We start from the raw sequence: 26,594 nt of genomic DNA, 5'->3' as shown, positions 1-26,594 counted from the left end.
CTTTAAAGGATACCCACAGCAAAAAAAAACATAGACTAGAAATATTACACATTTTGCACAAATGCATTTTGACTCCCTTTTATTGTCACACTGCGTCAAAGAAAGAAAGAAAGAAAGAAACCTTTATTTGTCACATGCACACTTCAAGCACAGTGAAATTCATGCTCTGCATTTAACCCATCTGAAGCAGTGAACACATGCACACACACCCAGAGCAGTGGGTAGCCACACACAGCGCCACAGGCACAGATAGAGGGTGGGATTCGTCCCACCCAGATTTAAATTCACCTCATTCGGTCCCCCCCACTTATAGGGAGGAAAAAACGTCTATGCTGTCTTTCTTTGCATAAGGCAAACCTCATGGAAAAATCAAAAGACTAATTACCATTCGGTTTATTGAGGTGCACAGCAGTACATACATAGTTGCAACAACTCACATAAAACAAAACAAAGACTGATATTCGGTTGGTTGAGCTGCGCAGACTGCACAGGTTGCGAGCTCGAGCTTGGTTGCTATGGTTACCCACAACAAGTTTGACAGGCATATCGGGGACAGCTCCTAGTTCAGGACCCCAACACGGCATGATGAAGGGTGCCAAACCGAAAAGGCAGAAAACGATTGCATCATTTTTTCAAAAAACAATGACTGTAAGTAAATTGTGCCTTACTTTATCATATCACCTTGCAATTTTTTGATAGTCTGTTCAAAGTAATGTCGTAGTGAAAGTAAAATCGTACGGAGTAGAGATGCCTTTCTGGTAGCCTCCTTCTTTCGGTGGTAGCCTGTAGATACAGTGCTCAGAAGGCAATTTTAATGTTTAATCTGGCGTTCCCTGCCATAATTTCAGCGAGCATATTGTTTCATAAGGAAACTTTGCAAAGAGTTGTTGACTGACTGCTGCTCACGCAACACACAGGCATAGTTAGAAAGTCAACACATGTTGACAACACACGTTGGGGGTGGGGTTGGTTTGCTGGCAGCTTTGTCCCCCCCAGTTCAAAAAACGTATCTGCGCCCCTGCACAGCGCCCGGGGAGCAGTCAGGGGTTAGGTACCTTGCTCAAGGGCACCTCAGCCCAAGGCCGCCCCACGTCAACCTAAGTGCATGTCTTTGGATTGTGGGGGAAACTGGAGCACCCGGAGGAAACCCACACTCCTGACACTGTGATGCAGCCAGTTGTACAAAACATTGTTGAAAAATGGCAGAGTGCAAAGCCTATGATTGCAAAATTAATCTTTTTTTTTGTGTGTGTTCCATTTCCGACAACTAAGCAATGTAAATGACTTGTTAACCAGTGGCTAGACAACTTGGAAACAGGTCACACTTTAGAAACACTCTCCTTTGGTAGAAATTCTGTTGTTTGCCAGGACCATTTTGAGCCTGATTGCTTTGAAAGGAATCTACAGGCCAAGATCTTGGGCTATGGAGGGGACATTAAACTCAAACCCCATGCTGTGCCAACAATATTCCAACACCATTCACGGAAAAGGGCCATGCAAGCCAATTAACTAGAACAGTCTAGACATTCAAAGCTAATATATATTTAGGCACTGCCTAAAAGCGGAGCTCCCAATGAGTGTAAAATGTGTTCATAAATAATCTCAAGTTATTTTGTAAAAATCAAATTAAAAATAAGTGCTGCATAAAAACCCATCTATCTCATGTAAATAAAGATACAAATTTCATTGTGTGGTGCTCCACACTTTGCTTCGCTCTGCTATAAACTCACATTTGGCTTTGAGCTGTCATTATCATATATTTAGACCATATAAACTATTGTGGCACATTGCATGTCTATACCTGTATTCATACATGCAATAAATAAACAGGCTTTATAACTAGTATGGACACAGACATATACATCAACACGTGCACACACTGAGTTTCTATACATAACTGGCTGCTTACGGATTTGTAAGTTCTCCATCTGGTACTTTTTCCTCTCACATCAGGCTACCATGCAATCATGCTACATATTACACACCGTATATCATGGTCTATATTTAGTCCATTTCCAATGCAGGCTTGTGTGTGACATACATTTCCAAACCATGTTTATCCATGAAACAATTCAATGACTGTGCCTTTATTATATCACATAAAAGTTTGTGCTCTTTACAAGCACATTCAATGTCAGTTTTCCACTTGGCACACTTTCCACATTGGCACCAGATAGCTATCAAACGCTTTGACCTGCCTTCCCGACTTTGCGCTTGTAAAGCACCACCAATTTCATCATTAGAATCATCTAATGATTTGCTGCTGAAATCATTTCCCAGATGCAGATAGTCCTTTTTCTGAGGTTCATACAGATATGTGGTTTCTCCACGGTCCATACTGACTTAAAAATAACTCCTTTTCATCTGACTAAATCCAGGCTAACATGTATGTTTACATCGGCTACACTAAACCTCTGGTACCTGGTTATCAACGACCTGACATTACATACCTGACACCATATTGGTTGCTCATGTGCAATAAAACTTGATGTGCTTTTGGACTTTTAGGTTTATGATAGTTAATCAAATGGCTGCACTTGTGTGCATTATTATAATTAGGGCTTGTACTATCAATACTGATCATGTTTAAATGCTGTGCTGGTACCCTTTAAAGTTAAAGTGGACATACTAAATACTAAGAAATTCTGAAGTGTAATGCATGTAAATATTTTTAAGATTCTACTTTTCAATCAAGTTGTTGCTGCTAATATCTTTGTAAGGAAAATCTTTGTGTTAAAAAGAATGTCAAAGAGAAGCATTTTCAGTAATGGGCTCAGACATTTTTCTGAAAATTTAGAAATTTATTTCTAGAAAGAAGCAAAATCATCTGACATTAGAACAAGAAAGTTCAAAGCTCCAAATGAGGAAAAGAATCTAAAGCCAGGCTTATGTGAATAATCTTTATAATAATAATAAGAAGAATATTTAATGGATATTAAGCTCATCGTTAAAAAATATCAGATATAATTGTCCATATTCAAAATATTTTCACTTACTAACATGTTATATATATCAGTGTATCCACTGATGAAACCTTATAACTTTAGTTACTTCCTCAGAAAGCTAATGTTCATCATAGTCTCTAAACAGTCAGGGGGTTGTTGACGGTGAGGCTATAACATTAAAGCACCAAATAAAGCAATGCCCTTTGAAAACACACTTCTTTCTGCCAAGGTTATCATTATTCCTGTTGAGCTCGCCCTCTGCTGTTATATGGGTGACAGTGTTGTAGTCGAGTCACTAAACCTCGAGTCCGAGTCCAGTCTTGAGTCCCCAGTGTTCAAGTCCAAGTCAGTTCCAAGTCATTAAAGAAAATTTCGAGTTGAGTCCACCATTGATCCGAGTCGAGTCAGAGAACAAGACTCCAACCGCACCATTTGACGGTGGCTGTTGCTGCCTTTATGTGAAACTGTCTCTGCTATTGTGTTGAACTAACATTACTGCTTGGCTGCCCCATTTTTGTTAATAGGCTACAAATAAAAAGCTTGTTTATTGCGCAGCAAGCCCCACTATCAACAGGGCAAATAACATGAGAGAGGGTTAACACTAGCTAATTCATCAGTCAGCAAGCAAGTCCTGCTATAAACAGAGCAATGAATGTAGCGTGTCACTTCCTTCTCTGGGTGTAGTCTTGCCAAATGACGATTGAAGTTCGAGGTTGTCCCCTTCGTCTCCTCGACAGTTCTACATATGGAACATATAGCAGTGCATTTTTTCCCACTACACAAGAAGTCTGTATAAGCAAAGCAGACAATTCTAGGGGCATTCTCTCCAGGTATTTTAGCACCATTAACATTAGTTTGTTCTTGAACATGATGTATGAACAGGTAAATGTGCATTCTTTTGCACAAAATTAGTATAAAAATTAATATAGATATAAATATATTATGCCAAATTATCATGGCATGTTGCAAAAAATAAAGAAAAATTCTGAGTCCTTGTCTCCAATTTACGAGTCCAAATGCAGTTAATGCACAAGTCCAAGTCATCAGTACTCAAGTCCAAGTCAAGTCATGAGTCCTTAAAATTAGGGCCCAAGTCAGACTTGAATCCGAGTCCTGGACTCAAGTACTGCAAGCCTGATGGGTGATATGCACTTACATGATGTGAGAATAACTCAATGATTAAAACAGTACAAATACTTATTGTACAAAAAGAATAATTGCTTACTGCTGGGCCATGATGAGGGGGATGTGGACACTGTCGGAGGGGTACTCTGGAGGTGCCCTCTGCCCGGTTCGGGCGTTAAACATAGGCAGAGTAGACAGCGGCTGTGGTACACTACTACGATTGCGTGCCATGTTCCGTAGCTCACTGCTATTCCCATGGATGGTGTGGTGATGGTAAAGCTGGAGCCTGAGCATTACAGATGGAGGGATGAGATAAAAATGAGAAAGAACAGGAAGAAATGCAGGATGAGAGAGAAGTGAAAAAGAAACAAGAAATGACTAACCTAACCCTAACCCTAAAACCACTGAAATGTCGATTAGCCTAACAGTCACTAAGAAAAACCAGAGAAAGAGTCAGTGCATGCGTTGAATGCAACTGGCCTGAAACCACTCTTTTAAAACTGCAGTGGTATAAAACTGTAGCTCTGTAATCAGAAAAAAATAGCCATTCAGTTCATTTGGAAGATTTATGAAAGTAACCTGTGGTAAAATTGCCTTATTTTATGTTATTTGGTAAATATATAATTTATTATCAGTCTGTAAAATTAGGAGTATGATTTAGTAGTTGGGGCGGCACGGTGGTGTAGTGGTTAGCGCTGTCGCCTCACAGCAAGAAGGTCCGGGTTCGAGCCCCGTGGCCGGAGAGAGCCTTTCTGTGTGGAGTTTGCATGTTCTCCCCGTGTCCGCGTGGGTTTCCTCCGGGTGCTCCGGTTTCCCCCACAGTCCAAAGACATGCAGGTTAGGTTAACTGGTGACTCTAAATTGACCGTAGGTGTGAATGGTTGTCTGTGTCTATGTGTCAGCCCTGTGATGACCTGGCGACTTGTCCAGGGCGTACCCCGCCTTTCGCCTGTAGTCAGCTGGGATAGGCTCCAGCTTGCCTGTGACCCTGTAGAACAGGATAAAGCGGCTAAAGATAATGAGATGAGGTTTAGTAGTTGAATTAGCAGGTTTTAGGTTTTTTTGTTATTTTGGGCATAATATATTCTGATATATTTGAAAGAACAAACCCCATTTCCAGAAAAGATAGGATATTTTCATATATATATATATATATATATATATTATTTTTTTTTTTCAAAAATTTTTGTAAATATAAATGAAGTTAGAATTTGATGCCTGCAACATCTATAATATGTTATAGATGTAATAAATCATCATATGAAGTTACTCAGTGGTGATAAGTGGTTACAGGATAATGTATGGATGAAGTTACTTACTTACTACTACTACTACTACTACTAATAATAATTATTATTATTATTATTAGTAGTAGTAGTAGTAGTAGTAAGTAAGTAAGTAAGTAACAGTACTTTTATTTTAGTACAGTTTTTGTTTACCCACCACTGATCATGGTCATGGAATCACAGAAACTGGACAGTTAAAGATCTTTTATCCAGTCTTTTTTTCCAGCTGTCCAGTTTTGGTGATTTTATTCATTGTGCTGCTGCCACTTTAATTGGCTGATTAGATAACTGCATGAATTAGTAGGCATTCAAGTCTTCCTAATAATGTAGATGGTGCATGTATAATAAACATCTAATAATGACTCCACTAGTACAGTCTGTTATCATTACAATTTTTACTGCTGCTTTTGGAGATTACATTCAAGTGCTAATAAAATGCCTTCAAAGCACTGTGGATTCACTTCTACCACAAAATGAATGTGAAAGTGTGAAGAGAATACTAAGATAGTAGTGTGGCATACATACTCTGGAGTCATGGCATCACGTTTCTGACTGCAAAAACAGAACAAAGTGGAATAATAAGTCTATATACACTCATAGATATTCTTCATTTCAGAAGTATATTTTTCTTGTCTGGAATGAAGTGAACTTACACTCCTTCTCTCTTGCAGCACATCACGTAAGCTAGAATGAGGCAGAGGAGGATAGCGAGAACAAAGGGCACAATAATGGTAACTATGTAGTCAGGGATGAAGTCTCTTTCAGGGGGAGAGTCAGGTGGGATAAACTCTCCTCCCCATGCCAGAATGCTTGAACCCATGGTTGGTGCTGAAGTAGGAGGTACAGGCCTGGATAAATCAATCTGAAGGAAATAAAGAAATGACAATTGATTGATTTGTTTATTACTAGTTTTTGTATTTAGAGTGTACTTTCCTTCTCTACAGTTTTATGTTTATTAATGTGCTTGTGATATTGAAGATTATTCTATCCACATTCACTGGATATGAGCAATTGCATGCTCTGATTGGCTACTCTACTACTAGGCTATCAGCTAATATACCATGAGTAGAGAAAAACAAAATGGCGAAACGTGTTACTGAACCAACCAAGAAAGAAATAAAAACTCTACTTGAAAACAAAACCCCCAAAATACAAAAAAAAAACCAAGAAAATATGGAATGAAAGTATTTGATGGTAAGAACGTATATTTTTTCATTTTCAAGAATCACTATTATAGCATTTTTCACAAATTACTACTGTCATTTCACCAGTTTGTTTACATTCTTCATCTTTAAAGCATTAAAATTTGTTAAATTTTTTAGACTGGTTCAAAAGTTCAAAGAAGTTTGAAAATTATATAACTGAAATGTCCAAGGAAGACTTTAATAACTGTCTAAAGCTATTTTTTTTATCTCAGCATGACAGCAAGACGGCACATTCCACAAAAACAAAAACAAAAAAACACTGAAGTCAATTTGTGTAGCCATCAATAGATTTTTAAGAAGCCTGCCTAAGCAGAAATGATTTTGTTGGACATTTTGTATGAAGCTTTTATTTATCCATCCATTATCTGTAACTGCTTATCCTGTACAGGGTCATGGGCAAGCTGAAGCCTATCCCAGCTGACTATGGGCAAGAGACAGGATACAACCTGGACAAGTTGCCAGGTCATCACAGGGCTGACACATAGAGACAACCAACCATTCACACTCAATTTAGAGCCTCCAATTAACCTAAACTGCATGTCTTTGGACTGTGGGGGAAACCAGAGCACCTGGAGGAAACCCACACAGACATGGGGAGAACATGCAAACTCCACACAGAAAGGCCCCCATCGGCCACTGGGCTCGAACCCAGGACCTTCTTGCTGTGAGGCAACAGTGCTAACCACTACACCACCATACCGCCTGTTTTATCAAATTTGCAACAACAAAAAAAAACATTAAAATGCTCTATTTTTCAAACTCCAGTGAATGTGGATAGAATAAAAGAGTTATTCCACTTAATATCATCATACATGGCTTATAGCCAATGTACAACTCGATTTTGTGGAATAATTAAGTATATACAGTAGCCTTGTGTACAGAACTCTAATATCTCACATCTTGCTGGAGGTTCAGTATTTCATCCCACTGTATACATTTGACATCATTTCTATCTGATATATTCCTTTTACAGAGTCCAAGACTATCCCAGGAGTACTGGGGAATGATGTGAGAATGCAACTTAGGTGGAACATGAGTCCCCCCCCCCCCACACACACACACACCCCTAGGGGCCATTTTTAACATAGCCCATTTGGAGGACACAGAGGAAACCCAAGAAGACATGGGGAAACATGCAGAAACTCAACACAAACAGTAAACTGAACTCTGGATAGAACCGAGGGCCCTGGAGCTATGGGTAGCTCTCTGACTGCGTGCTCTACCCATGCTCAAATACTGCATATGAAGCTTTTCTTTTTTTTTAAGTAAGAAAGTCTATGTCTTTCAGCTGGCCTGGGAACGCCTCGGTGTTCTTCCCGAGGAGCTGGCCAAGATGTCTGGGAAAAGGGAAGTTTGGGCTTCCATGCTTAGACTGCTGCCTCCGTGACCCGGTCCCGGATAAAGTGGAAGAAGACGAGATGAGACGAGAAGAAAGCCTTAGATTTAGCATATGTAATGTTCATTGAGATATAATTGTGTCTTAAGGTAAGACTGCCTCCTTAACTTTCACCAAGAAGTTCTATAAACTCTAAAATTTGCCCCTAAGTGACAAAAATGTTTACTATTTTACTTGCTGCACATCAGCTTCCAAGCTGCACGGATGATGGTTTAAGTGCATTTCATGTTCAAAACCAATAAAACACCTCTTCCTTTAGGTTCAAACCTCATTGTCCTTGGATTTAAAATTTAAACTTTGACTTCCTATCACTAATCCATCATGTTAACCTTTGAGCCATCACAACTCACACATGGTGATGTTATAAATGCGTACCAGAGCTGACTTGCACCAGCTCACACAGTTAGCAGGGATGGTGCACACACTGCAATCTCCACTGAGCTTCCCTCTGGCCTCACACTCTCGCAGATGATCTGCTGTCTGCAGCCTCAGCAGACATGGGGAGTAGGGTTGATCTGACCCTAGCTTCACGTACACACTGATACAAAATTAGGGACAAGTTTATTAGTTCATATGTTTAAAATCTTTATTTTTCTGTAAAGCTGCTTTGCGACAATGCCTAGACAAAGAAATTGACTTCACACACACACACACACACTATTACAAACCCTGAAATGGACTATTATAAAAGAATGGCATCATACTTTTTATCTGTTTATAGCTACATCTTATGGAATGTCCATAAGGCAAGTTAATTAACAAGTATTCCACTAAATCGAGTCGTACATGAGCTGATAGCCGACAAGGCGCACCATGTACGACGAGATTGAGTGGAATAACTGTTTTATTCTATCCACATTCACTGGATTTTGAGAAACAGAGCATATTTATTTTTTGCAAATTCAATAAATAAAATCTTTATATAAAACATCCGATAAAATCATTTCCACTTACAGTGGTGCTTGAAAGTTTGTGAACCCTTTAGAATTTTCTATATTTCTGCATAAATATGACATAAAACATCATCAGGTTTTCACACAAGTCCTAAAAGTAGATAAAGAGAACCCAGTTAAACAAATGAGACAAAAATATTATACTTGATCATTTATTTATTGAGGAAAATGATCCAATATTACATATCTGTGAGTGGCAAAAGTATGTGAACCTTTGCTTTCAGTATCTGGTGTGACCCCCTTGTGCAGCAATAACTGCAACTAAACATTTCCGGTAACTGATGATCAGTCCTGCACACGGCTTCAACTCTGGGATGTTGGTGGGTTTCCTCACATGAACTGCTCACTTCAGGTCCTTCCACAACATTTTGATTGGATTAAGGTCAGGACTTTGACTTGGCCATTCCAAAACATTAACTTTATTCTTCTTTAACCATTCTTTGATAGAATGACTTGTGTGCTTAGGGTTGTTGTCTTGCTGCATGACCCACCTTCTCTTGAGATTCAGTTCATGGATATATGTCCTGACATTTTCCTTTAGAATTCACTGGTATAATACAGAATTCATTGTTCCATCAATGATGGCAAGCCGTCCTGGCCCAGATGCAGCAAAACAGGCCCAAACCATGATACTACCACCACCATGTTTCACAGATGGGATAAGGTTCTTATGCTAGAATTCAGTATTTTCCTTTCTCCAAACATAATGTTTATCATTTAAACCAAAAAGCTCTATTTTGGTCTCGTCCATCCACAAAAATTTTTCCAATAGCCTTCTGGCTTGACCATGTGATCTTTAGCAAACTGCAGATGAGCAGCAATGTTCTTTTTGGAGAGCAGTGGCTTTCTCCTTGCAACCCTGCCATGCACATCATTGTTGTCCAGTGTTCTCCTGATGGTGGACTCATGAATGTGGACTCATGGCACTCATGGTCCTGATGGTGGACTCATGAATTCGCCAATGTGAGAGAAGCCTTCAGTTGCTTAGGCGTTACCCTGGGGTCCTTTGTGACCTTGCCGACTATTACACGCCTTGCTTTTGGAGTGATCCTTGTTGGTTGACCACTCCTGGAGAGGGTAACAATGGTCTTGAATTTCCTCTATTTATACATGTAGTAAGTTTCCTAGGTGTGGGTGGAGCACAGAGGACGGCAGGACAGAGATCAAGGTAATCAGAAGGCTTTATTGCCGTACTTTCCAATCTGGCAATTTTAAACGTAAATTCGAGACACACACACACACTGTCGTCTTGTCTCGGGAAGCTCTCTCTCTCTGCTCTCCCTCTGCCTCCTTAAATAGGGCGCGGTCACTGGGAAGACACACAAACACAGGTTAATTGCCATCAGGTGTAGTGATTCTGCCACTCACCTTCCCTGACTCCGCCCTCCTGTCACAGACCGGCGCTTGACCACGCCCCCGCTGCCACATACCCCCACCACCCGACTCAGGCCGGGCGGCCGTCTGGCCTGCAGCCGACTCCCCCCCCCTTGATGGGAGAGGAAGTCCGCCACGACCATCTGCGCCCCCGGCCTGTGGACCACCTTGAAATTGAAGGGTTGGAGTGCCAGATACCAACGGGTGATCCACGCGTTGGCATCTTTCATGCAGTGGAGCCACTGGAGAGGCACGTGGTCCGAACAGAGGGTGAAAGGGTGCCCCAGCAGGTAGTAACGGAGGGCAAGGACCGCCCACTTGATCGCTAGACATTCTTTTTCGATTGTACTGTAGCGCCCCTCATGCACCGACAGCTTCCTGCTAATGTACAGGATGGGGCGGCCCTCCACCTCCTGGGACAACACCGCCCCCAGCCCTCTGTCCGACGCGTCGGTCTGCAACACAAAAGGGAGAGAAAAGTCAGGGGAGTGTAATAGTGGCCCCCCACACAGTGCAGCCTTTACCTCAGAGAAAGCCCTCTGGCACTGCTCCATCCACTGGACCAGATCTGGTGCCCCCTTTTTAGTGAGATCAGTCAGCGGGCTGGTGACGTCCGAATAATTAGGTATAAACCTACGATAGTAGCCAGCCAGCCCCAGGAACTGTCTCACCCCCTTTATGGTCTTGGGCCTCGGGCAGGCCGCAATTGCTGCTGACTTGTTAATTTGGGGACGCACCTGCCCGTTGCCCAAGTGGAAGCCCAGATACCGTACTTCCACCCGCCCAATGGCACACTTCTTCGGGTTGGCAGTGAGACCCGCTCGCCTCAGCGACCTAAGGACGGCCCTCAGGTGTTCCAAGTGCCGCTGCCAGTCGTTACTATAAATGATTATATCATCAAGGTATGCGGCCGCATAGGTGGCATGGGGGCAGAGGACCCTGTCCATCAGCCGCTGAAACGTAGCAGGCGCCCCAAACAGCCCAAAAGGAAGTGTGACGAATTGGTGCAAGTCGAACGGTGTGGAAAAGGCCGTTTTTTCCCGGGATAATGGAGTCAAGGGGATCTGCCAATATCCCTTCGTCAAATCCAGTGTCGAATAAAAGCGAGCCTTGCTAAGTCGATCGAGCAGCTCGTCAATACGAGGCATTGGGTATGCGTCGAATTTAGACACCGCGTTGACTTTACTATAGTCCACACAGAACTGGACCAACCCGTCGGCCTTGGGTACCAAGACCACCGGGCTGCTCCAGTCACTGTGGGACTCCTCAACGATGCCCATTTCGAGCATGGTCTGAAGTTCTTCCCAAACCACCTTTTTTTTGTGTTCGGGTAGCCTGTAAGGGCGGCTATGCACTACCACCCCCGGGGGCGTCTCTATGTGGTGCTCTATGAGGTTAGTGCGACCGGGCAGGGGTGAGAACACATCCGAAAACTCGGTCTGCAACTGGGCGACCTCCGTGAGTTGGGTCGGGGAGAGGTGGTCTCCACAGGGGACCGGAGAGGTACGTGATGCCAATGTCCCTTTTTGAACCTCCGGCCCCAGCTCCGCCTTCTCTGGAACTACCGACACCAACGCCACGGGGACCTCCTCGTTCCAGAGTTTAAGCAGATTGAGGTGGTAAATCTGTAGCACCCCACCCCTGTCCGTTCGCCTCACCTCATAGTCGACGTCCCCGACTCGCCGTGTGACCTCAAAGGGTCCTTGCCACTTGGCGATCAATTTGGAGCTCGACGTGGGCAACAGTACGAGTACCTTATCTCCCGGAGTGAACTCTCTAAGGCGCATACCCTTGTTGTACAGGCGGGCTTGCCGTTCCTGGGCCTGCCGCAAATTCTGAGTTAGGTGATTGAGCGTGTGGAGTTTTGCGCGCAGGTCCATAATGTACTGAATTTCGTTTTTGCTTTGTGAAGGTCCCTCCTCCCAATTTTCCCGCAGCACATCTAGGATGCCGCGCGGCTTACGCCCATATAATAATTCGAACGGGGAGAACCCCGTGGAGGCTTGGGGGACCTCTCGCACTGAAAACAGCAAGGGCTCAAGCCACTTATCCCAATTACGTGCGTCCTCACTTACGAACTTTTTAATAATATTTTTGAGGGTGCGGTTGAACCGTTCTACTAAACCATCCGTTTGTGGGTGATACACGCTGGTGCAGATCGGCTTAATCCCCAATAACCCATACAGTTCACGCAGTGTCCGTGACATAAATGTAGTCCCTTGATCAGTCAGAATCTCTTTCGGGATTCCAACTCGGGAGATGACACGGAAGAGTGCCTCCGCAATACTGCATGCTGAGATATTGTGCAGAGGCACTGCTTCCGGGTATCGCGTTGCATAGTCCACCAGAACTAATATAAAGCGGTACCCTCGTGCTGACCGATCTAATGGCCCGACGAGATCCATCCCAACTCTCTTGAACGGGGTCTCAATTAAGGGAAGAGGGCGCAAAGGCGCTTTTGGAATGGCCGCTGGATTTACTAACTGGCATTTGCGGCATGCCGTACACCACCTACGAACATCGCCGCGAATCCCCGGCCAATAGAATCGGGCCATTATTCGGGCTAGTTTTTTATCCTGCCCTAAGTGTCCAGCCATGGGATTAAAGTGAGCCACCTGGAATACCAATTCCCGGCGGCTCTTCGGAATTAACAGCTGTGTGACTCGCTCTTTAGTTTGAGTGTCCTGCGTCACTCGGTATAATCTATCCTTCATAACTGCGAAGTAGGGGAAGGACGGGGTGGCGTTCGGCTGGAGCGTTTGACCATCGATTACTCTCACTTGGTCAAACGCATGCCGCAGAGTCTCGTCTCACGATTGTTCTAATGGGAAATCCACGAGGGAATCCCCAGTAGAGAGAAGGAGCCGGCGGCTCCTCACTCTGACGCGGAGATGACGTAGACGGCTCTGCGACAGCTGCTCCCGTCAAAGCTACACCGGGACCTCCCCCTGTCAAATGGCAGGACCCACTCTTTACTAGGCGCGTCATTAAACCCTGAAATCCCGGCCAATCAGTCCCCAAAATTAAAGAGTGGGTAAGGCGAGGATTAACCGCCACCTTCACTATAGATTTTTCCCCTCTGAAAAATATGTGGACCGACAACAAAGGGTAGCTGTGAACATCCCCGTGCACACACGACACCTTCACCCCCTGTGCTTCCCCCAATACCTTGTCTTGAACCAGGCTTTGGTGGATCGAGGTCTGATTGCAACCAGAATCCACCAATGCCTGATATGTAGCCCCTTGGACACTCACTGGTATGAGATACGCTCTGGCCCGATCGAGGGCGGCCTCTGGCGCTTCGGGGATCCGTACCACCACGCCCACGTCCATTGCCGTGCATTGTTGTTGCAGGTGGCCCGGCTCCCCGCAGCGCCAGCAAACCGGCCCGGGCTTTCCCTCTGCACCGGTGCTCTGGGGCTCACTCACCTGAGGGGGGGGGAGAGACAGACACAGAAGGGAGAAATGGGAGGGCACCACGGGTGCGGTGGGCCGGCTGGGGTGGAGCCGGCCCCCGTCTCCGCGGTGGGGGAATGGGGTGAGGACGGGACACAGAAGGAAGGGGAGAGAGAGAGAGAGAGAGAGAAGAGGAGAGAAGGGTTGACGTCGTTGGTTGTCCTGCCGCCAGAACAGCCGCCAAATGATCCTCCGCCAGCCTGACTGCCTGATCCAGCGACGCCGGGCGGTGGCACTGGACCCACTCCGCGGTTCCTGCTGGTAAGCGGGCGATGAACTGTTCCAGTACCACCTGGTTGATGATTCCCTCGGCGTCGCGATTGTTGGCCCTCAACCACCGCCAGCAGGAGTCCCGGAGCTGCTGGCCGAACGCAAACAGCCGGCCGACTTCCTCCAACCGCAGCGTGCGGAAGCGCTGGCGCTGTTGTTCCGGTGTGTGCCCCACGCGCTGGAGGACGACCCGGTGGAGGTCTGTGTAGGCCAGCCGGCGGTCGGCGGGGAGCTGTAGCGCGGCCAGCTGTGCCTCTCCCATTAGCAGGGGGAGGAGGCGCGCCGCGCGCTGCTCCATCGGGGTCGTCCTGTGGGCCCATCTTGGTGACAGTGAGGGGGGACGGGCCCACGGCCCTTTCGGAGTGTGACGAGCGCCTGGTGCTGGCTTTGTTGAGCCGTGGCGAGGGCGTGGACCAGGTCGGCGAACGGGGAGGATTCCATGGGGCTGCTTGGTTGGTGCTCCACTTTTTTCCGGGTTTCAGCACCACTGTAGTAAGTTCCCTAGGTGTGGGTGGAGCACAGAGGACGGCAGGACAGAGATCAAGGTAATCAGAAGGCTTTATTGCCGTACTTTCCAGTCTGACAATTTTAAACGTAAATTCGAGACACACACACACTGTCGTCTTGTCTCGGGAAGCTCTCTCTCTCTGCTCTCCCTCTGCCTCCTTAAATAGGGCGCAGTCACTGGGAAGACACACAAACAGGTTAATTGCCATCAGGTGTAGTGATTCTGCCACTCACCTTCCCTGACTCCGCCCTCCTGTCACAGATCGGCGCTTGACCACGCCCCCGCTGCCACAATACACAATCTATCTGACTGTGGATTAGTGGAGTCCAAACTCTTTAGAGATGCTTTTGTAACCTTTTCCAGCCTGATGAGCATCAACAACACTTTTTCTGAGGTCCTCATAAATCTCCTTTGTTCGTGCCATGATACACTTCCACAGTGAAGATCAGACTTTGATAGATCCCTGTTTTTAAATAAAACAGGGTGCCCACTCACACCTGATTGTCATCCCATTGATTGAAAACACCCGACTCTAATTTCACCTTCAAATCAACTGATAATCCTAGAGGTTCACATACTTTTGCCCCTCACAGATATGTAATATTGGATCATTTTTCTCAATAAATAAATGACCAAGTATAATATTTTTGTCTCATTTGTTTAACTGGGTTCTCTTTACCTACTGTAAGGACTTGTGTGAAAATCTGATGATGTTTATGTCATATTTATGCAGAAATATAGAAAATTTTAAAGGGTTCACAAACTTTCAAGCACCAATGTAGAATGTAAACAAACCAGTGAAATGACAGTCGCAATTTGTGAAAAATGCTATAATAATTCTTGAAAAGTAAAAACAAATAATGTTCTTATCATCCAATACTTTTTTCCATATTTTGTTGCTTTTTTGTATTTTGGGGGGTTTTGTTTTCAAGTAGAGTTTTTATTTCGTCCTCGGTTGTTTCAGCAACACGCTTTGCCATTTAGTTTTTCTCCACTCATAGTATATGAGCTGATAGCCTAGTAGTAGAGTAGCCAATCAGAGCGTGCGATTGCTCATATTCAGTGAATGTCCACCTATCTATCCATTATCCGTAACCGCTGATCCTGTGCAGGGTCGCGGGCAAGCTGGAGCCTATCCCAGCTGACTATGGGTGAGAGGCGGGGTACACCCTGGACTAGTCGCCAGATCATCACAGGGCTATATCCAGTGAATGAGGATAGAATAATTCCTGTTATCACTTATGTTACAGATGCTATAAACAGTTGTTCCCTCACCAGACAACAAAAATGCACCTTGTCCTTTTATCAGTATCTGGAAAGCAAAGTTGTCGATCTTTAAAACTTTCCTGTCAGTGCTGTTACACAGCACTGACACTGGTGCCAATTAAACATCTCCTTCCAGCACCATATTACACTGATTACACATTTTTCTTTGTTTAAATAACACAGTTTTAATCTGTTTATTGTTAGCCTTAGATTATGTCAATCATCTGCCATAAAAATTCTTGTGAATGAACTGTTACTATAGAAACCATAAAACCATAACATATTAGAATGAGCTCATAAACATAAACCTATTATTCGAGAATTCAACAGCATCATATAAAAAAAGAATAAAACGCTTTAACTTGCCCCTCATAGTGTCCAGGCAGAGGCAGAGGGACACGTCCACCACGGTCCAGAGCAGAGGTGATGTTGACATAGTCAAGACTATCAGTTTCCCAGATCAGCTGGATGTCTTGCTTTATCTCCTCCTGAACCTCAAATGGTAAGACCTTCTCAATCTCCCTCAGCCCAATGAAGAATTCAGCCTGGTAAGGCATCAGTTTGACTGGGAACAAAGAAATATTGTATGATTTCATTTCTCCTCGCCTATTGCTTAACTTATTTTATTTAATGACCACATTTAAGGGGCATTATTTTTGCTCGGTTCACATTTATGTGATTATATATTGTTTGTTTTTAAAGACAGGTCATTTAATGACAAAAGACATTTCTAATAGCTCAGATGTTCTATCCCTAAACTGTTAATCTTCCACTCACCAACATGCTGATCATTAAACTACAGACTCCTGTGCGATTGTCCTACCAAAAGACTATACAAAAATCTATACTTACATATTTACAACCCCGATTCCAAAAAAGTTGGGACAAAGTACAAATTGTAAATAAAAACAGAATGCAATAATTGACAAATCTCAAAAACTGATATTGTATTCACAATAGAACATAGACAACATATCAAATGTCGAAAGTGAGACATTTTGAAATTTCATGCCAAATATTGGCTCATTTGAAATTTTATGACAGCAACACATCTCAAAAAAGTTGGGACAGGGGCAATAAGAGTCTGGAAAAATTAAAGGTACAAAAAAGGAACAGCTGGAGGACCAAATTGCAACTCATTAGGTCAATTGGCAATAGGTCATTAACATGACTGGATATAAAAAGAGCATCTTGGAGTGGCAGTGGCTCTCAGAAGTAAAGATGGGAAGAGGATCACCAATCCCTCTAATTCTGCGTCAACAAATAGTGGAGCAATATCAGAAAGGAGTTTGACAGTGTAAAATTGCAAAGAGTTTGAACATATCATCATCTACAGTGCATAATATCATCAAAAGATTCAGAGAATCTGGAAGAATCTCTGTGCGTAAGGGTCAAGGCCGGAAAACCATACTGGGTGCCCGTGATCTTTGGGCCCTTAGACGGCACTGCATCACAAACAGGCATGCTTCTGTATTGGAAATCACAAAATGGGCTCAGTCAGAGAACATGATCTGTGAACACAATTCACCGTGCCATCCGCCGTTGCCAGCTAAAACTCTATAGTTCAAAGAAGAAGCCGTATCTAAATATGATCCAGAAGTGCAGACGTCTTCTCTGGGCCAAGGCTCATTTAAAATGGACTGTGGAAAAGTGGAAAACTGTTCTGTGGTCAGACGAATCAAAATTTGAAGTTCTTTATGGAAATCAGGGACGCCGTGTCATTCAGACTAAAGAGGAGAAGGACGACCCAAGTTTTTATCAGCACTCAGTTCAGAAGCCTGCATCTCTGATGGTATGGGGTTGCATTAGTGCATGTGGCATGGGCAGCTTACACATCTGGAAAGACACCATCAATGCTGAAAGGTATATCCAGGTTCTAGAGCAACATATGCTCCCATCCAGATGATGTCTCTTTCAGGGAAGACCTTGCATTTTCCAACATGACAATGCCAAACCACATACTGCATCAATTACAGCATCATGGCTGCGTAGAAGAAGGGTCCGGGTACTGAACTGGCCAGCCTGCAGTCCAGATCTTTCACCCATAGAAAACATTTGGCGCATCATAAAATGGAAGATACGACAAAAAAGACCTAAGACAGTTGAGCAACTAGAATCCTACATTAGACAAGAATGGGTTAACATTCCTATCCCTAAACTTGAGCAACTTGTCTCCTCAGTCCCCAGATGTTTACAGACTGTTGTAAAGAGAAAAGGGGATGTCTCACAGTGGTAAACATGGCCTTGTCCCAACTTTTTTGAGATGTGTTGTTGTCATGAAATTTAAAAATCACCTAATTTTTCTCTTTAAATGATACATTTTCTCTGTTTAAACATTTGATATGTCATCTTTGTTCTATTCTGAATAAAGTATGGAATTTTGAAACTTCCACATCATTGCATTCCATTTTTATTTACAATTTGTACTTTGTCCCAACTTTTTTGGAATCGGGGTTGTAATATCTGTAATATGTTTCTGTGAGTCAGGAATTTTTAATATGTATTTCTTACTTGTACAAATAATTACAAAATATGTAGAAAATTAAATTTTTAAAAAATTATGGTTTAAGCCATGACCTCAGAGAGGGCTGAGAAAACCCATTTGGAAAACTGACTTCTGACCGAGAATGCTTGTTTGTATTTGGATACACCTACTGTTATTCATGTTACAGACATTCTACTCTATGGGCTGACATAGATCCTGAGAACAGAGCTTTGTGAACATCAGCTCAAGGGGGGGTCAGCTCAGGGAAATCTTTCAATTATCTAACCCACCTAATTAACTGTTATTAAATGATCTTGGCAGGAAAGGTTCCTCTATAGTACTCTATAGTACTGTTAACTATTGCACCGACTAGGATAGTATTTTATTTAACTGTGCCTGAATTAAAGAAATTTACTCTATTGTCAAGCTCTTATTTAAATAACCAGGATAACAATTCTTTTTCAAAGACAAACCTTTCAAAAGTGTTGACTCAGTTTCTTTAACGAGCATGTACATTATTTTTTTTAAATCATATACACCGATCAGCCATAACATTAAGACCACCTGCCTAATATTGTATAGGTTCATCTTGTGCCACCAAAACAGCTCTGACCTGTTAAGGCACGGAGTCCACAAGACCTCTGAAGGTGTGCTGTGGTAACTGGCACCAAGACATCAGCAACAGCTCCTTTAAGTCCTGCAAGTTGTGAGGTGGGGCCTCCATGGTTTGGACTTGTCTGTCCAGCACATCCCACAGATGCTTGATTGGATTGAGATTTGAGGAATTTGGAGGCCAAGTCAACACCTTGAACTCTTTATCATGTTCCTCAAACCATTCCTGAACAATTTTTGTAGTATGGCAGGGATCATTATCCTGCTGAAAGAGGCCACTGCCATTAGGGAATACCATTGCCATAAAGGGGAGTACTTGTTCTTCAACAATTTTTAGGTAGGTGGTGCATGTCAAAGTAACATCCACATGAATGCCAGGACCCAAGGTTTCCTAGTAGAACATTGCCCAGAGCATCACACTGCCTATCCTGATTTGCCTTCCCCAGGAAAGTGGGGAAGCACATGCACCCAGCTGTCCACATAATGTAAAAGAAAATGTGATTCATCAGACCATGGCACCTTCTTCCATTGTTCCATGGTCCAGTTCTGATGCTCACATGTCCATTGTAGGTGCTTTCAGTGATGGACAGGGGTCAGCATGAGCACTCTGACTGGTCTGAAGCTATGCAGCTATGCAGCAAGCTGTGATGCACTGTGTGTTCTGACACCTTTCGATCATAGCCAGCTTTAACTTTTTTCAACAATTTGTGCTACAGTAGCTCTTCTGTGGGAAGAGACTAGATGGGTTAACCTTTGTTCCCCATGTGTAACAACGAGTCTAATTAATGTTACGGCTGATTGATGGATATATATTAGGGGTGGCTGATAGAAGGGTGCTAGCAGGGCTAAGCCTGTCTGTATTTCATAGATTTATATACATTAAAGTGATCTCTAAATATCTCTCAAAAACGAAACCATATATTAGATGGTTTCATTTTTGAGAGATATTTAGAGATCACTTTTAGCCTCCTAATATCATCATCAACATATTGTTAGGGTCCAGGCACTTACAGATACAAGCGCAGCATCATCATTTCTTCCCACTTGGTGCACTATCAGCCTTTGGGCACTGCTGCTGGAATCTATGGTCCAACAGTTCACTAAACTCAGATCTCTCCAGCATCTAATGTCTTGCTTGCATGGTATCCATGCCAAGCAGTCTCTCCACCCTATTCCATAACTTGGCTAAAGCCCGTTGATTGAAGAGCACTTGTTTCTGAACCACACTGTTATGAAGGCAGCATGTGTGTGCTATATACTTGAGATGTTGTCGATAGCAGAAATCATGTATCGAAAGAGTGTCCATAATATCACACAGTTTTTCATTGGAGATCTAATAACTCCAGTCAACGTCTTCACTCTATGTGCCATTCTTGCTGATATTCTTTTTCTTGGGGGCATTCTTACATTCAAAGCCACCTCGCACCATTTTCCTGAGGAATCCATGCCACACTACTTCAACTTTGTTGAGTTCATGTCCCGAAAGTTCCCAGGCTTGAACACTGTAGAGGAGACATGATCTCAAACGTGCAGTTAGGAACTTCACTCTTGTTTTCAATATAATCTTTTTATCGGTCAAGACATGCTTTAATTTGTTCCATTTCTGGAACACACTGCCAATTCAGGTGTGGAGGGATGATGGAACATTTTCAGAGTTTGTGATGGTGTACACAAGGTACTCCTAATGTTCTTAAGTTTCAGAAGTTGATGTTTGAGTGTGAAGATCTCTAGGGGACGTCTCACTGGGGATGCAGTACTCCAGTTTGAAACCACACTCAGGGAACTTTTCTAATATCTCATTTTGGGCCACCCTTACCACAAAGTCCATGTAGATGCTGAATATGGGCAGGGACTCCAGGGCACCTTGACGACAGCCCACCAGGGTCTCAAAGAAGCTGGCAGTTCCTCTAATACAGGCCTGTGTCTGTATACAGAGCATGCAGTATAGAAATGAAGTGTGGGCATCTGAGACGTACAACCCCGATTCCAAAAAAGTTGGGACAAAGTACATATTGTAAATAAAAATGGAATGCAATAATTTACAAATCTCAAAAATTGATATTGTATTCACAATAGAACATTGACAACGTATGTCGAAAGTGAGACATTTTGAAATTTCATGCCAAATATTGGCTCATTTGAAATTTCATGACAGCAACACATCTCAAAAAAGTTGGGAAAGGGGCAAGAAGAGGCTGGAAAAGTTAAAAGGTACAAAAAAGGAACAGCTGGAGGACCAAATTGCAACTCATTAGGTCAATTGGCAATAGGTCATTAACATGACTGGGTATAAAAAGAGCATCTTGGAGTGGCAGCGGCTCTCAGAAGTAAAGATGGGAAGAGGATCACCAATCCCCCTAATTCTGCACCGACAAATAGTGGAGCAATATCAGAAAGGAGTTCGACAGTGTAAAATTGCAAAGAGTTTGAACATATCATCATCTACAGTGCATAATATCATCAAAAGATTCAGAGAATTTGGAAGAATCTCTGTGCTTAAGGGTCAAGGCCGGAAAACCATACTGGGTGCCCGTGATCTTCGGGCTCTTAGACGGCACTGCATCACATACAGGCATGCTCCCGTATTGGAAATCACAAAATGGGCTCAGGAATATTTCCAGAGAACATTATCTGTGAACACAATTCACAGTGCCATCTGCCGTTGCCAGCTAAAACTCTATAGTTCAAAGAAGAAGCCGTATCTAAACATGATTCAGAAGCGCAGACGTCTTCTCTGGGCCAAGGCTCATTTAAAATGGACTGTGGAAAAGTGGAAAACTGTTCTGTGGTCAGACGAATCAAAATTTGAAGTTCTTTATGGAAATCAGGGACGCCATATCATTCGGACTAAAGAGGAGAAGGACGACCCAAGTTGTTATCAGCACTCAGTTCAGAAGCCTGCATCTCTGATGGTATGGGGTTGCATTAGTGCGTGTGGCATGGGCAGCTTACACATCTGGAAAGACACCATCAATGCTGAAAGGTATATCCAGGTTCTAGAGCAACATATGCTCCCATCCAGATGACATCTCTTTCAGGGAAGACCTTACATTTTCCAACATGACAATGCCAAACCACATATTGCATCAATTACAGCATCATGGCTGCGTAGAAGAAGGGTCCGGGTACTGAACTGGCCAGCCTGCAGTCCAGATCTTTCACCCATAGAAAACATTTAGCACATCATAAAATGGAAGAGACGACAAAAAAGACCTAAGACAGTTGAGCAACTAGAATCCTACATTAGATAAGAATGGGTTAACATTCCTATCCCTAAACTTGAGCAACTTGTCTCCTCAGTCCCCAGACGTTTACAGACTGTTGTAAAGAGAAAAGGGAATGTCTCACAGTGGGAAACATGGCCTTGTCCCAACTTTTTTGAGATGTGTTGTTGTCATGAAATTTAAAGTCACCTAATTTTTCTCTTTAAATGATACATTTTCTCAGTTTAAACATTTGATATGTCATCTATGTTCTATTCTGAATAAAATATGGAATTTTGAAACTTCCACATCATTGCATTCCGTTTTTATTTACAATTTGTACTTTGTCCCAACTTTTTTGGAATCGGGGTTGTATGTCGAGACATCAGAACAAAGCATCTCAAGGAATCCAGTCGTATGCATCCTTAAGGTCAATAAAGGCTATAAAGACTGGGGTTCTTGTCTTCTTTGAGATATCAAGAATCTGGCACAAGATAAATATGGCATCGCATGTTGATTTGTTGGCCCAAAATCCAAACCGTGTCAGTAGTAACACTCCTTCTTATGATTCTCTGAGTCTGTCAATGATGATCCCAGACATCACTTTGGACACTGTACCAATTATACTTAGACCTCTATAGTTTTCAGCAAGCGATTTCAGCCCTCTCTTGTGCAAGCAAGTGATGCCACCAGCCAGTTGATAGGGATCTGCAGACAAGACCATATCATACCTACTAGCAGTGTGATATACTTTATCAGCCATGCTGATCTTGAATATTTAAGCTGTTCTCAGAACACTTTATCTGTGACTTGACATCTACCATTCTTCAGTCTTCTCATACTATCTACAACTTCAGTATGACTGGGAGTAGATGTATCAATACTGGTGGTAGTAGGTATGGGTAGTTCTCAGGGTGTTCTAATTCAGGTTGTGGTATATATGGGCATGCAGAAAAGTGTTTTGGGAACTGCTCTTCCAGTTTTCTTGGTGGAATCAATGGCCTGTTAATGCATGACAAAGACGTGGGCATCGTCATGAATCTGAACTCCTCTGTGTTGTGCTGTTCACTTGCAAAGTTCAGTTGGTCTGCTTTGGATCCAAATTAAGCATTTTTCAGCTTTGTGCAGAGCTTTCTGACGTCATAGTCTAATGCCTTTTTCACCATAGGGTCTTTCTCCTGGGTGCAGGGGAGAGCAGGTGTGTCACAAACTGTCAACAAATCCAAATCAGTCAGCTGAAGATGTAGTCAGGGACAAGCATGGGTCGGTCAATCAACAAATGGGATGTCAAAGTGCAGGTTTGGAAATGGAGTCTAGAAATAAATGTGAACAGAGTCGAAACACAAGTAGACAGGCAGGAAGTCAGAAGGCTTGGTACAATCAGGTATGGAGACACAGAACATTACTTCGCAGTGGGTGTTTGTGACTGCTGAGCTTATATAGGGGAGTGATTACTGGCAAATAGGAGACAGGTTTTCCAAATTCCTGTTTTCAGCAATGTTACTGACAGACACTCCTGTCCGATTCCAAAAAAGTTGGGACAAAGTAGAAATTGTAAATAAAAACGGAATGCAATAATATGCAAATCTCAAAAACTGATATTATATTCACAATAGAATGTAGACAACATATCAAATGTCGAAAGAGAGACATTTTGAAATTTCATGCCAAATATTGGCTCATTTGAAATTTCATGACAGCAACACATCTCAAAAAAGTTGGGATGGGCAATAAGAGGCTGGAAAAGTTAAAGGTACAAAAAAGGAACAGCTGGAGGACCAAATTGCAACTCATAAGGTCAATTGGCAATAGGTCATTAACATGACTGGGTATAAAAAGAGCATCTTGGAGTGGCAGTGGCTCTCAGAAGTAAAGATGGGAAGAGGATCACCAATCCCCCTAATTCTGCGCCGACAAATAGTGGAGCAATATCAGAAAGGAGTTCGACAGTGTAAAATTGCAAAGAGTTTGAACATATCATCATCTACAGTGCATAATATCATCAAAAGATTCAGAGAATCTGGAAGAATCTCTGTGCTTAAGGGTCAAGGCCGGAAAACCATACTGGGTGCCCATGATCTTCGGGCCCTTAGACGGCACTGCATCACATACAGGCATGCTTCTCTATTGGAAATCACAAAATGGGCTCAGTCAGAGAACATTATCTGTGAACACAATTCACCGTGCCATCCGCCGTTGCCAACTAAAACTCTATAGTTCAAAGAAGAAGCCGTATCTAAACATGATCCAGAAGCGCAGACGTCTTCTCTGGGCCAAGGCTCATTTAAAAGGGACTGTGGGAAAGTGGAAAACTGTTATGTGGTCAGACGACTCAAAATCAGAAGTTTTCTCAGTTTAAACATTTGATATGTCATCTATGTTCTATTCTGAATAAAATATGGAATTTTGAAACTTCCACATAATTGCATTCCGTTTTTATTTACAATTTGTACTTTGTCCCAACTTTTTTGGAATCGGGGTTGTATAATATTTTTGTCTCATTTGTTTAACTGGGTTCTCTATCTACTTATAGGACTTGTGTGAAAATCTGATGATGTTAAGGTCATATTTATAGAGAAATATAGAAAATCCTAAAGGATTCATAAACTTTCAAGCACCACTGTATACTATATGTAACCTCACTGACCTTGCAAATCACCTTATAAAGACCAATGGATCAGGCTTGGAGCTTCTGGCAGGTATTTGGCTCTCGTGAGTCCTTAGTGGACACCCACACTTGGTCGCCTGGAGCATATTCCGGGGTCTCCCTTCTATGCTTGTCTGCGTACTACTTATACTTATTGTTGACTAGTTCTAGTCTTTGGTGAACTTCCTCCCATACTTGCTCAGTCCTCTTAAACAAAGCGTCCACCACTAGGATTTGAGTTGGGGAATCATCCCAGGGGAAGAGTGGTGGTTGATGGCCAAGGATACATTGAAACGGAGTTAACTGACTAGCAGAATGTTTCAAAGAGTTTTGTGCATATTCTGCCCAGGGAAGGAATCATGCCCAATCTTTCTGGTTCCTCATACAGAAAATCCTGAGGAAGCAGCCTACCTCCTGGTTGGCGCATTCCACCTGGCCATTGGATTGTGGGTGGTATCCAGAAGTTAAGCTCACCAATACCCCTAGCTTGTCCATGAACTTAACCCATAACCTGGAGATGAACCGGGGACCCAGGTCACTGACAATATCTTCAGGGATACAGTAATATCTGAAGACGTGATTAAATCGGAGTTCTATGGTTTCAAATGCCATGGGTAGACCAGGTAGAGGGAGCAGTTTGAGGGCTTTGGAGAATTGATCTTTGGCCACTAGGATAACTGTATTGCCTTGGAATCAGGGTAGGTCAGTGATAAAGACTATGGCTTTATGTGACCAGGGTCATTGAGTCACCAGGAGTGTACAGAGCTGTCCGACAGGTGGAGCTTGTGGTACCTTCACTTGGGCACAGGTGGAGCAGGATGAAACAAAGTGGTTAATTTCAGAGACCATGTTCTCCCACCAATAGTTATTTTTGAGAAGTTGATAGGTTCAGTGACTACTGAGGTGTCCCATGGCCAGAGAGGGGTGGGCCCAAGTGATGAGTTTACCTCAGAATCAGGGTGACACATACATGAGTCCAGGGGGACAGTTCTCAGGCAGATTGGGAGGTTGAGATTACACTATTTCCTTATCTACAGTATGTCCCAGGACATGGCTTGCACAAAGCATTCAGGTGATAAGATGGGTGTGGGCTCTGGAGTGTGGTTTGAAGTGGCATGGATTCTGGAGAGTCTGCTTTAGTGTTTCTAGAACCAGGGCAGTAGGAGATCATGAATTGGAATTGGGTGAAGAACAAGGCTCATCTAGCTTGATGTGGGTTCAGGTGTTTAGCTGTCTTCAAGTATTCTAGATTTTTATGGTCTGCAAGGATAGTGAATGGATGTGTGGTGCTCTCTAACCAGTGTCTCCATTCGTCTAGTGCCAGTTTAATAGCTAGGAGTTCTCGTTTGCCAATGTCATAGTTCTGCTCAGCTGGGGTGAGTTTCTTGGAGTAGAAAGCAATGGGGTGTAAGTTTGGTTTATCCCCTAGGTGCTGAGAAAAGACCCCCTCCTACTCTGGTCTCTGAGGCATTGACCTCTATGACAAAAGGTTTGGTAGGGTCTGGATGCTGAAGGATGGGAGCGGTTGTGAAGATGGTCTTGAGCTGGTTGAAAGCTTCCTCGGCTGCTGGGTTCCACTGGAGGCGTTGCAGCCCCTTCTTGAGCAGGGTCATGAGAGGAGTGGCAGTCGTGCTGAATCCGCGGATGAAGCAATGATAAAAATTTGCAAACCCCAGGAAGTATTGTAGTTCTTTTATGGTAGTGGGAGTTGGCCAAGATATGACTGCCAAGACCTTGCTCTGGTCCATGCTTGTGCCTTCTGCACTGAAGATGTACCCAAGGAAGGATATCTGGTGGATGTGAAACTCACATTTCTCTGCTTGAACATACCAGTGGTTCTTCAATAGTTGGGTGAGTACTGAC

The 26,594-nt window shown here is 43.3% G+C and overlaps 1 protein-coding gene across 3 annotated transcripts in view; it reads right to left on the bottom strand.

Annotated features, from left to right (window-relative positions):
- sgca (sarcoglycan, alpha) overlaps window positions 1–26,594 on the bottom strand; it is a 90,434-nt gene that overhangs the window by 48,650 nt on the left and 15,190 nt on the right. For 2 of the 3 annotated variants that reach the window (XM_060939444.1, XM_060939446.1), the window contains 6 exons: window positions 16,151–16,349; window positions 8,333–8,495; window positions 6,010–6,218; window positions 5,882–5,908; window positions 4,171–4,356; window positions 2,947–3,684 (listed from right to left, as the gene is read on the bottom strand). In XM_060939444.1, coding sequence (XP_060795427.1) covers window positions 3,513–3,684; window positions 4,171–4,356; window positions 5,882–5,908; window positions 6,010–6,218; window positions 8,333–8,495; window positions 16,151–16,349 — 956 coding nt within the window. In that variant the 3' untranslated portion in view covers window positions 2,947–3,512. Of the gene's footprint in view, window positions 1–2,946; window positions 3,685–4,170; window positions 4,357–5,881; window positions 5,909–6,009; window positions 6,219–8,332; window positions 8,496–16,150; window positions 16,350–26,594 lie in introns of those variants that run through there. The other variant, XM_060939445.1, reaches the window with a different exon arrangement.

Source organism: Neoarius graeffei, chromosome 14 (genome assembly GCF_027579695.1).
Source record: "Neoarius graeffei isolate fNeoGra1 chromosome 14, fNeoGra1.pri, whole genome shotgun sequence".
Taxonomy (NCBI): Eukaryota; Metazoa; Chordata; class Actinopteri; order Siluriformes; family Ariidae; genus Neoarius; species Neoarius graeffei.
The sequence above is the reverse complement of the archived record's forward strand: the minus strand, read 5'-3'. Positions and strand labels throughout refer to the sequence as shown.